We start from the raw sequence: 12,068 nt of genomic DNA, 5'->3' as shown, positions 1-12,068 counted from the left end.
ACACGGTCGGATTTTCCGACGGAAAATGTGTGATAGGACCTTGTTGTCGGAAATTCCGACCGTGTGTAGGCTCCATCACACATTTTCCATCAGATTTTCCGACACACAAAGTTTGAGAGCAGGATATAAAATTTTCCGACAACAAAATCCGTTGTCGGAAATTCCGATCGTGTGTACACAAATCGGACTGACAAAGTGCCATGCATGCTCAGAATAAATAAAGAGATGAAAGCTATTGGCAACTGCCCCGTTTATAGTCCCGACGTACGTGTTTTACGTCACCGCGTTCAGAACGATCGGATTTTCCGACAACTTTGTGTGACCGTGTGTATGCAAGACAAGTTTGAGCCAACATCCGTCGGGAAAAATCCTAGGATTTTGTTGTCGGAATGTCCGAACAAAGTTCGACCGTGTGTACGGGGCATTACTGTCTCAAAGGGGAGATGTCAGGGGTCTGTTTAGACCCCTGATATCTCACCAAAGCCCCCCCGCGCTACTGACACCATCCACTGCCCTATTGATACGATCCACGATCCACTGCCAACCTCCTCCCTCCAAAAAATAATTGTGAAAAAAATTTAGAAAATAATAAGAAGAAATTAAATTGTAAAAATAAATAAATACATTTTGTAAAAAATGTATAAATAAAAAACTACTGGCACTGTCCACTGCTTTATTGACACCGTCCAGCCATAACCGTCCATTTTATCAAGACGGGGTCGAGGGAGGGGCCAGGCACAGGGCAAGGGGTGGGGTTGAGGGTGGGGCTGAAGGGGGGCCCTATCAGGTAGGCTGTCCGGGGCCACATGATTTCTATCAGCGGCCCTGGTGGTACCAGGGAGACACTGGGGACAAAGGAGACTCAACAGCTATAAAGACTGCAAAAAACTCTAGACAGGGAACAATGATGACATAAGGTATGCATTGCATTTTTTCACTTTTCCAAGGAGGGTCTAATAAACACTTTAAGTAAACAGATGTAATGATATACCAGAGACTCTGGAGGCCGTAACTAACACTGTTGGTTAGAATAGTCCCTTCTACTCCACTCGATTGTAAAGCTGCACAGTGTGTGGTGGGTCTGTTCTAAAACTTTTAATAAATACAAGTTGCATTGTTTTCTAGGCTTGGACACGGCTAGAGAAAGCTGAACATGACAGAGAGGTCGCCCTGCGCAATGAGCTTATCCGTCAAGAGAAGCTGGAGCTGTTGTCTCAGAGATTTGATCAGAAGGCTGCCATGAGGGAGGCATGGCTTAGTGAGAACCAGCGTCTTGTGTCCCAGGTAGGCATGGCTTAATGAGAATCATCTTCTTGTCTCCCAGGTAGGCATGGCTTAGTGAGAACCAGCGTCTTCTTTCCCAGGTAGGCATGGCTTAGTGAGAACCATCGTCTTGTGTCCCAAGTAGGCATGGTTTAGTGAGAACCAGAGTCTTATGTCCCAGGTAGGCATGGCTCAATGAGAACCAGCGTCTTGTGTCCCAGGTAGGCATGGCTCAGTGAGAACCAGCGTCTTGTGTCCCCGGTAGGCAGGGCTCAGTGAGAACCAGCATCTTGTTTCCCAGGTAAGCATGGCTTAGTGAGAACCAGCAACTTGTGTCCCAGGTATACATGGCTTAGAGTGAACCAGCGTCTTGTGTCCCAGGTAGGCATGGTTTAGTAAAAACCAGCATCTTGTGTCTCAGGTAGGCAGGGTTTATTGAGAACCAGTGTCTTCTGTCCCAGGTAGGCAGGTTTAGTGAGAGCCAGCGTCCTGTGTCCCAGGTAAGCATGGCTTAATGAGAATCAGCATCTTATATCCCAGGTAGGCATGGCTTAATGAGAATCAGCGTCTTGTCTCCCAGGTAGACATGGCTTAGTGAGAACCAGTGTCTTCTTTCCCAGGTAGGTATGGCTTAGTGAGAACCTGCGTCATGTGTCCCAGGTAGGCATGGCTTGGTGAGAACCAGTGTCTTCTGTCCCAGATAGGCATTGTTTAGTGAGAACCAGCGTCTTGTGTCCCAGGTAGGCATGGCTCAGTGAGAACCAGCGTCTTGTGTCCCAGGTAAGCATGGCTAAGTGAGAACCAGCGTCTTGTGTCCCAGGTAGGCAGGGCTCAGTGAGAACCAGCATCTTGTGTCCCAGGTAAGAATGGCTTAGTGAGAACCAGCAACTTGTGTCCCAGGTAAGCATGGCTTAGAGAGAGTCAGCGTCTTGTGTCCCAGGTTGGCATGGCTTAGTAAAAACCAGCATCTTGTGTCTCAGGTAGGCATGGTTTATTGAGAACCAGCGTCTTGTGTCTCAGTTAGAAAAAACACACAAAACCCCCTTGGTGTTGGTGGGACTTTAAAAGTGACCGGAAACAATGATTTTATAATATAAAAAAGTTTATTACAAAAGTAGTTTATTCAATAAAAACACTTTATCATAAAGGACAACAATAGCATGAGATTATATAGATTATGATACATATACAGACACATGTAAGCTCTCTGATGAACCCGATGTTTCCGGCTTGATGCCCTTCTTCAGGGAATTTTTAACATACAGAGCCAGGTGTGTATTAAAGAAGCATATATATCATTATACAAGCAATCTATGTACATAAGAAATAAATAAAAGCACATAGCGGGCAGCATAGGTCACGTACCAAAGAATATCAGTAACCCATACAATGTAGGAACTTTGAAGGTCCCATATACTAAAGAGAACTGTGTCTCAGGTAGGCATGGCTCAGTGAGAACCAGAGTCTTCTTTCCCAGGTAGGCATGGCTTAGTGAGAATCAGTGTCTTCTGTCCCAGGTAGTGAAAACCGGCTTCTTGTATCCTACATAATGTGTCAGGCAGAATGGCTGCTCCCAAGAAGTATGTCTCTTTTATACATGGCTGTTCCTCACAGTTAGAATCGAGTGACTGAATTTAAATATTCATAGCTGGCCATTTGTCTCTCATTAGGATAATTTCGGGTATGACCAGTCTGCAGTGGAGGCTGCCATGAAGAAACATGAGGCCATTGAGGCTGATATTTCCTCTTATGAGGAGCGGATCCAGGTGGTGGCGGACCTGGCCCAGGAGATGGAGTCAGAGGGATATTATGACATCTGTAGAATATCGGCTCAGAAGGACAACATCTTGAGACAGTGGAACCTACTGAAAGAATTGCTGGGTTCCCGAAGAAAGAGGCTGGAACGTAACCTGGCCCTGCAGAAGATATTTCAGGAGATGGTGTACATGATTGACTGGATGGATGAGATGCAGGTGATTCTTTAGTGCTGGCTGCGCCTGCGAGGTTAGCTTTCAGCCTAGGTTCACATTGGAGTGGGTTTGAATCCGTGCGAGTTCCACTGAACTCGCACGATTTCAACCCGGCAATGCAGTCTGATTTCGGGAGGCGATTTGACATACATCTGTGTGGGTTCCGGCACAGATATCTATACAGATCGCCTCCTAAAGTCGCCTAAAGTAATACAGAAACTACTTTCGGAATCGGTGCGGCACCGAAAAGTCGGTGTCTCACCGATTCGGACGGTGCCATTGCCGGAAATAGCCGCCGATTTGGCATGCGATTTGACATGTCAAATCACATGCCAAATCGCATCAATGTGAACTAGGCTAAATAGGGGTGTCTAGATTAGTTGGGAGGCCAGGGAGGGTGGACTAATTTTGTTTTTGCGACAAATAAACTTTTGCTTTTAAACCACTTGTTTGCATGTAGATATACATCCTGTAAGCAAGTAGTTATACCAAACTCATAGGAGGTGATTTACTAAAACTGGAGAGTGCAGAATCCGGTGCAGCTCTGCATAGAAACCAATCAGCTTCCAGGTTTTTTTTTGTCAAAGCTTAATTGAACAAGCTGAAGTTAGAAGCTGATTGGCTACCATGCAGAGCTACACCAGATTCTCTCAAGTTTTAATAAATCAATACCCAGGTGTCATTTTTTATAGTTGGTGATTGATTGTTTAGTAAAAGGGATCTGAGCAGCTCTACAGCAGCTTAATCACTTTTAGGGTGACGTCGCTGACGTCGCTCTCAGTGGTTACCGTGCTCTCCGGTTCCTCTGGGAAGCTCGGCACTGTGGTAAATGTGAAAAAAAACCCAAGGAGGGTAAAAGCTACGCTCGGAAACCAAACAAAATTAATAATGAGAAAAAAAACCATACAACAACAAAAAGCTGCCAGCACTCTAGAGTCCAGTATCTAACTCCAAGCGCACAATGTAAACATATAAGGTGCAGCGCTAAAATATATGTGAAATGTTTAGGACCTGGAGAAAATTGAGACAGGGTCCTATGAAGTGGACTGACACAAATATAAAGTGAACAATAAATAAAGCAATAAAATCAGCATGAGTGGCAAAATACATGTGAAAAAAAGAGGAATCAGGAAAAAAAAAAAAAAGTCCATGCAGGAATGTTCAATCCATAAGCAGACATATACAAAAGACACCCATCCATGAAAGATGTAAGAAATAAACGCCAATAGGTTGTCCACCCTGAAGTGAGTTTGTAGATTCTGCTTACCGGATAGCGATGACTGCTATCACGGCAGTCTCGCCCAGCATAGGGATTAGGGTCTCCCAAAAACCAAAGGACGCAATACAGGAACAACGGCTTTAACAGTGGGTCGTTTCTGGAAATATAAAACAAAATGCTTCCACCATGGCAAAGGGACTATGGTTTTCAATGGCACATAAGTGCAGTGACGTTACCGCACTTGTAATCCAGCTCTGTAACTGAAAGCGGGGGTCCACCTATCTATCGTTTTTTTTTTTTTTTGAGTTCATTCACAAACTTTTCTTCTCAGCATTACATACTCACATATTGTGTGTAATATGTCCGCCTGTGTCAGATTTCGTCGGAAAGAATAACTTATATTATTCACTGCAGGCGGTTTCCATCTTCATTGTGGGCATTTGAAGCCCACAAGCATTTATTTCTTGGATGTGGTGAATGTTGTGCTCCCAGCATTCACCGCTCGTTCCCGCACATGCTCAGTGGCATCCTGGGAAGCCTGAGACTAGCTCCCAGGAGTCTGGGAGAGGCTAGAAACACGCCTACTCCCATGGGAGGAGAACCAGGAAGTGCAAAGAAGAATAGAAAAATAAAAGGTAATTACGGCGATTTAAATTTTTTTAAACGGCATGTCAGCATCTAGGCAAGGAAGAGAATACATACAGATATTGTTCAAAATTTGGGTGGAACCCCGCTTGAAGGTCTGTATGGAGGTGGAGCTTTATTTTGCAGTATCCAGTGCCGTCATATGAGTTCAATTCTATTTCCTTCTGAGTCTAAAAGCAGCTGGTTTCACGGATGGGTGTCTTTTGTATATGTCTGCTTATGGATTGAACATTCCTGCATGGACTTTTTTTTTTTTTTTTCTGATTCCTCTTTTTTTCACATGTATTTTGCCACTCATGCTGATTTTATTGCTTGATTTATTGTTCACTTTATATTTGTGTCAGTCCACTTCATAGGACCCTGTCTCAATTTTCTCCAGGTCCTAAACATTTCACATATATTTTAGCGCTGCACCTTATAGTTTTACACTGTGGTAAATGGCCAGGATTTCTAAACACAGAGGAGATGGAGGAACATCAATTCCCTGATCTACTCTGTGACTAATGAAACAGAATAATTGTTGCTTCCAGTTTCAGAGCTGTTTTTTCCTGGCTGCTGCAGCCAGGGACAACTAATTAAGCACGATCTGTGCTCCATTAGCTTCTTTAGTGAGCAGGGGAGACATTGGGAGTCTAATAGACACCTGATGTCTCCATAAAGTGTACCTGTCACCTGCCCAAAACTATAACATAAGGGCTTGTTAGCCTCTCTTGTAATAACAATAAAGTTAAAGTAGAATTTTGGGCGTTTACTAACTACGCTTGAAAATGCTCCCTCCCCCCTCATAACCCCTATACTAACTAACCTATGTCAAAAAAAAAATTTTTTTAACATATTTACCTATTCTAATGCCGATCCGTTCACGTAGTCTCCCCTGTCTTAGCAAGCACTGGCTACAGGGGAGAGGAGAGAGCACTCGACAATGGCTGGTAATGCCTGAGCGGTGACACCCATAAGCTTACTATGGTCCATCTGTTGTTGGCACTCCCTCCTCTCTCCTGAAGCGGTTGCTGCCTGACATAGGGGAGTCTTGTGACTGGACCGGAGTGACTTGAAGATAGGTAAGTATACACATCTTTCTTTCACAGGGTAGTTCATATAGTTGTTAGGAAGTGGGAGGGAGCATTTTTCTAAGCAAAGTTAGTAAAAGCCTGGAATTCTACTTTGAATAAAAAAAATATAAAAAGTTAAAAAAAAACGAACATTTTTTTACAATAAATAAAAATACAAAAAAAATTAAAAGCACTCTTGTCCCTCCAAGCATACACACAAATGTAAATGCGTAGGTCCCTCACATGTATGTTAAAAAGCGATTGCACACATGTGAAGTATTGCTGTGAACTTTAAATTGAGAGCTATCATCAAGTGTCATCCAAAGTTATTCTTTATAGTAATTTTGGATGACACTTGTATCTACAATGAGCAGTGTTGATCTAGAAGAAGCCATCATTGCAAAAGACGTTGATATTGTATGCTGCATATATGTAAGGGCCCTTTCACACGGACGTGTCCGTGTACGGGCACCGCTTTGCTCAGCGGGGGATCGATCCGTCGATCCCCACTGAGCAGGCAGATGACAGGTCTGTCTCTGCACACTGTACAGGGACCGACCTGTCAGAGCGCCGCTTTCCTCTATGGGGGATCGGATGAAGACGGACCGTAGAGTCCGTTTTCATCCGATCCGCAGGTGGATGGAAAAGTAGGGTTGTCCTTCATCATCAGAAACGGAGCATAGCGGAGACTGATGTCAGCGGATGTTCATCCGCTGACATCCGCTATCCCATAGGGATACATGAATGTCCGTTTTTCATCCGACAATGGATGGATGAAAAACAGACATGCGGTCCGTCTGTGTGAAAGGGGCCTTACTGTTATCTATGTCTCAGGTGTATTCCTGGTTAATGCTTATGTTTTATGTGGATTTGATGTATGAAGAGTTGAACCACTTCCGGACCGCCGAATGCCGATATTCGTCCTTACTTTGAGGAGGAATATCGTTGTTATGGCAGCAGCTAGCTGCCATAACCCCGGTATCCTCGTGTTTGGCCGGCGGTCCGCTACAAGATAAAAGTGGTCTCTGCAGCGGATTCACCGCAAGATCACTTTTAATCGGCGGCGGGATAGGGGGCCCCTCCTCCCGCCATGCTCCGGTGCCCTCCGCCGCTTACCGGAAGCCGTCGGCAGCGGCGGAGGCGATCCGGTCCTCTCTGTGGCTGGGCATGGAGACGAGTAAGAGGAAGATGGCCCCCACCCGTCCCCATGACATTGCAGGGCGGAAGCGACGTCAAAACGACGTTCCCCACTTTGCCATTGAGGGGACTCCACCTTTTTTGCTTTGGACTTTTACCACTTTGTGCGTCATTGTTGCTTCAGAACTAAGTGTGTTTGTATTTCACAGGTTCCGTTGTCATCTAAAGACTTTGGAAAGCATCTGTTAGAAGTAGAAGATTTGCTGCAAAAACACAGCTTGCTAGAGGCTGACATCGCTGCCCAAACTGAAAGAGTCCACTCCCTAAACCAGGCAGCTCTAAAATTCACTGAATATTCAGGTAAATACGGCAAAACATCATCATAAGTCAGTTTGGTGGACTTACTTTATATAGAAATGTGGAGAAATTATCTAAACAACTTTCACTATTATGCTATTTCTAAACTGACCACATTTCATGGCTGCCAGAATACGCAAGGAGTAATTCTGGGTCAGGTAGATCTCCATATTTTCTAGTTGATGATCTGTCAGTCTTTGGCCAACATAATGTGTGTCTGGTACTTCACTAGATTGATTAATTCATGACTTTACTAGCAAAACCTTTTTAGGCAGATAATTTGAAGTGGAAAAATCTACTGTGTAAACTGATATCAGAATTATTATGATTTAATGCTGCACAGATTACCAGCCATGTGACCCTCAGATCATCTGCAACCGAGTGGAGCACGTCAAGAGCTGTTTGGAAGGTCTTCGCCAACAGGCAGAGAAACGTCGGGGAGAGCTGGAAGAATCCAAGCGTCTCTGGTGTTTCTTACAGGAGGTAGAGGAGACTGAGGGTTGGATTCGAGAGAAAGAACAGATTCTGTCAGTTCCACAAAGCTATGGGAAGGATCTGAGCAGCGTCCTACGTCTCTTAAGCAAACATAAGATTTTTGTGGGGGAGCTCGGAGGGAGGCACGCTATACTACAGCAGACCCTTCAAAAGGGGGAGCAGGTAAGTCATATATTTTAATGCTGAGATCTAGCAAATTTATTGATCACCCCTACATAACTATAAGTGATAATAGAATGGTTCTTAATCAGCATTTGTAAATGTGTCTAATGCAAGCATAACTATATTTAACCACTTGCCTACTGGGCACTTTTACCCCCTTCCTGCCCAGGCCAATTTTCAGCTTTCAGCGCTGTCGTATTTTGAATGACAATTGTGCGGTCATACAACACTGCACCCAATCAAAATTGTTATCCTTTTTTTGAGACAGATAGAGCTTTCTTTTGGTGGTATTTAATCACCACTGGATTTTTTTTTTTTTGCTAAACAAATTAAAAAAAGACCAAAAATTTTGAAAGAAAAACATTTTGTCTGTTATAAAATTTTGTTAATAACTTAATTTTCTCCTATACTGATGTGCGCTGATGAGGCTGCACTGACGGGAACTCATGAGGAGGCACTAATATGCAGTACTGATAGGCGGCACTGATATGCAGTACTGATGGGCACTGATAGGCAGCATGGAAAGGCAGCATTGATAGGCACTGATAGGTGGCACTAATAGGCACTGATAGCTGGCATTAAATGAGAAGGCACTGATGGGCACTGACAGGCATCCCTAATGGGCACTGACAGGCATCACTGATGGGCACTGAAAGGCATCAGTGATGGGTATTGATTGGCAGCACTGGTGGGCACTGTTGGGGCTGCACTGATGATCAGGACACTGATGATTGGTGCCCTAAATGTTAGTGCAGATGTCCCCACTGAGTAATACAGCTTACCGGCTCTCCTCAGGCGCTGTCAGTGTGAGGAGAGGAATGCTAGTAACGGGCATTTCCTGTTTACACTGTGATCAGCTGTGATTGGACACAGCTGATCACATGGTAAAGAGGCTACATCATAGGCTCTTTATCGTGATTGTGGCAAAAATGGGAGGACATCATAAGACGACCTCCCAGAATAAGAGTGCTCTCGCCTGTCTGTGATTTTACTATACAGAGGGCAGGAAGTTGTTAAAGTATATGGAAAACGGAAACTTAAGGGAATGGAAGACCACTCTTAGTTTTTTTTTTTTTATCTGTGTCTAATCAGGGAGATTTTGCTTCACTCTTGAGATACAGCAGAAAGTAAGAGAAGATTGCTCAATGGTGTTTTTGACAGTCACTAGAACACTTGTACATGCATAGCAAAGTATACAGTCTCGGCATGCCTTGGGTGCTGGGACCAAGAAACTCCATTTGCATGTGTGAGAGTTATGGTATCCTTACATGACTGAGAACTTTGAACCTGGAAGAAGACTGGGAGAAGATGGAAGCTATGATGTGAGATGACAGTGAGATGAGAACAGATATCACATTGCTAGAAGGGCACTTTGCATGATAAGTGTGTTATGATGTGAAAATACTTGAGCATACATTACAGCAAGACCTCTTGGGGCCCTTAGTTTTTCAGGCAGTTTTGTTCTTCTTCAAATATGGAAACGTTGTATTTTGCTGGCTGCTAGGGGCAAAACATGCAATTCTTGTTTCTGATATTTTGAAAAAGCTCAATCTCTTCTTTCTTCAAGGTGCTCAGTAAGAGGAGAAGAGGAATGGCTGGACTTCGCCAGCGAATGCAAGAAGTAAGACAAAAATGGGAGAACCTTGAGAAAGCAGCAAATGCCCACCACTTAAAGCTCCAGGAGGCTTCCAACTTCCACCAGTTCAATGCGGACACTATGGAGCTTGCTGGTTGGCTGCAGGATAGCTATCGCCTGGTGTCCAGCGATGACTTTGGACATGATGAATATTCCACCCAGTCTTTGGTCAAAAAGCATCGCGCAGCCACAGAGGAAATAGAGAAACACAAAGCTACTGTGCTCGGCTTGAGGAAACTGTTGTCTGAACTGGGTACTGAGTACCGGAACCAGGTGGATGTACAGATTAGCATTGTGGAGGTGGAACAGCTCTTTGGAGAGGTGGTGGAAGTTGCCACATTGAGAAGTCAGTGGCTTCAGGATGCTTTAGATGTTTATAAAATGTTTGGTGAAGTAAACTCCTGTGAAGTGTGGATCGATGAGAAGGAACAGTGGCTGGTGAAGATGGACATCCCACAGAGACTGGAGGAGGTTGAGGTTGTCCAGCACAGGTAAGTTAACTAGTCAAGGGAAAATTTAAATTGCCTTAAAGGCATGCTGATCAGGTGGCTTCAGTACTCTATATGTCTATAGGTATTCATTCAGCAGCATGCGCCGCTATCAGAAATTAATGAATGCAAATACATGAATGCAAATTAGTGATAAATAAAGTAAAAATAAAAGTTCATTCAAATAGTGTAAAAGTCCAAATTCTGTCAAACAAAAACTTTGTGTGTCCCAGCTCCGTTTATTAGAGAAACACACCATGTGTGCATACACCCAGTGAAGATGTCACCTTACCATAAGTTGAGTGACGCTCTATTAAGAGAAGTCAGGAAACGCTTGTGTAAAAATTCCTCCACTGTGGTACAGGGTTTTCCCCTGGGTCTCCTCACACAGGTTCTCCACCATTTAGGGACCCCGGGCTTGAAGAAAAAAATAAAAACAGAGCGCAAGGCTCACATAGTGTAAAATCCTTAAGGATGATTTATTTTGGTTAAGAGCTCGGCATCAACAGGGACCACAAATCCCACAAGGCAACAGGAAACAAACGTGGTAACATATCGACCTCTGGTTCCACCCTACGTACGGTTCGTCAGAAATGACGTCATCAGGAGACCGGAAAGGCTGTAAGTATACAGATTAGGAATCCTGAGCTTTCGTGAGAAAAAAAATAACAAATATAAAAATATATAGCATACAATTGCTACACAAGTCACATTGTAATTGAATGGTAATAAACATTTCCTTTCTTTTTCAGTCTGCAGCTCTGTATTTCTTTCTCGAACATCACGGGACACAGAGCCACAGTAATTACTGATGGGTTATATAGGTATCACTGGTGATTGGACACTGGCACACCCTATCAGGAAGTTCAACCCCCTATATAATCCCTCCCCCTTGCAGGGATACCTCATTTTTTTACGCCAGTGTCTTAGGTGATGGACGTGTAAAGATGTCCTGTGCTGAGCTCCAAAGGGAATATCCTGATATCCTATACTGGGGCAAGCCAGGCGAACCGGATCCATTCAAAGTGTCTTTTCATGGCCGAATTGAATGGTACCCGGGCCTCGTGTCCGAAGAAATGAGGTTTTACCCGTAATGCTGGACCCCGCAGATCAGAAAATGGCTTTAAACTTCCTAATTTCTGGCGAGGTGCTTTACGGTCCCAGAACTGTTGGATCCCCCTACTGATGGGGGCCCCAGTCTCTGACATTTTTTCAAACGGAGCCCACCGTGAGAGGTGAAGATTGGGTCTGTGTAAACAGCACCCTGCGGCTGGATAAGGTGAGAGGAGATTCCACGGAATTTTTGAGTTCTAGTGGCTTTTCTCCTTTAAGGTAAATGCATGCTATGCCTATTGTGACCACCGGGGGCTGCCAAGAGCACAAACCTACACATGCTGACTGACTGTCTCAGGTGTTCAGTGCTGATTATGTCCCAGCATCTCAAAGCAGGCTGCAAGCAGGTAAGGTGGAAAGGGGGATTTCTCATGTTTGAATGTTCCCCCCAGGCTAGAGAGGGGCCACAGGGGTCTAGAAAGTGGTTATACCACCCGGGCTCTGCGGCCTAATGGCCACCATCTCTGAAGATAGCCGTTCAGGCAGATCTTGTTACCAGTCTCCCTCCTTCCCCCCCCCCCCCCATCCCCA

At 44.4% G+C, this 12,068-nt stretch overlaps 1 protein-coding gene across 3 annotated transcripts in view; it reads left to right on the top strand.

Annotated features, from left to right (window-relative positions):
* SPTBN4 (spectrin beta, non-erythrocytic 4) overlaps positions 1–12,068 on the top strand; it is a 285,984-nt gene that overhangs the window by 48,371 nt on the left and 225,545 nt on the right. For 2 of the 3 annotated variants that reach the window (XM_073598514.1, XM_073598515.1), the window contains 5 exons: positions 1,126–1,284; positions 2,934–3,236; positions 7,496–7,646; positions 7,987–8,300; positions 9,868–10,427. In XM_073598514.1, coding sequence (XP_073454615.1) covers positions 1,126–1,284; positions 2,934–3,236; positions 7,496–7,646; positions 7,987–8,300; positions 9,868–10,427 — 1,487 coding nt within the window. Of the gene's footprint in view, positions 1–1,125; positions 1,285–2,062; positions 2,084–2,933; positions 3,237–7,495; positions 7,647–7,986; positions 8,301–9,867; positions 10,428–12,068 lie in introns of those variants that run through there. The other variant, XM_073598516.1, reaches the window with a different exon arrangement.

This window comes from Aquarana catesbeiana, linkage group LG09 (genome assembly GCF_042186555.1).
Source record: "Aquarana catesbeiana isolate 2022-GZ linkage group LG09, ASM4218655v1, whole genome shotgun sequence".
In the NCBI taxonomy this organism is placed as follows: Eukaryota; Metazoa; Chordata; class Amphibia; order Anura; family Ranidae; genus Aquarana; species Aquarana catesbeiana.
Note: the sequence above shows the minus strand (reverse complement) of the source record. Positions and strands in the feature narration are given on the sequence as shown.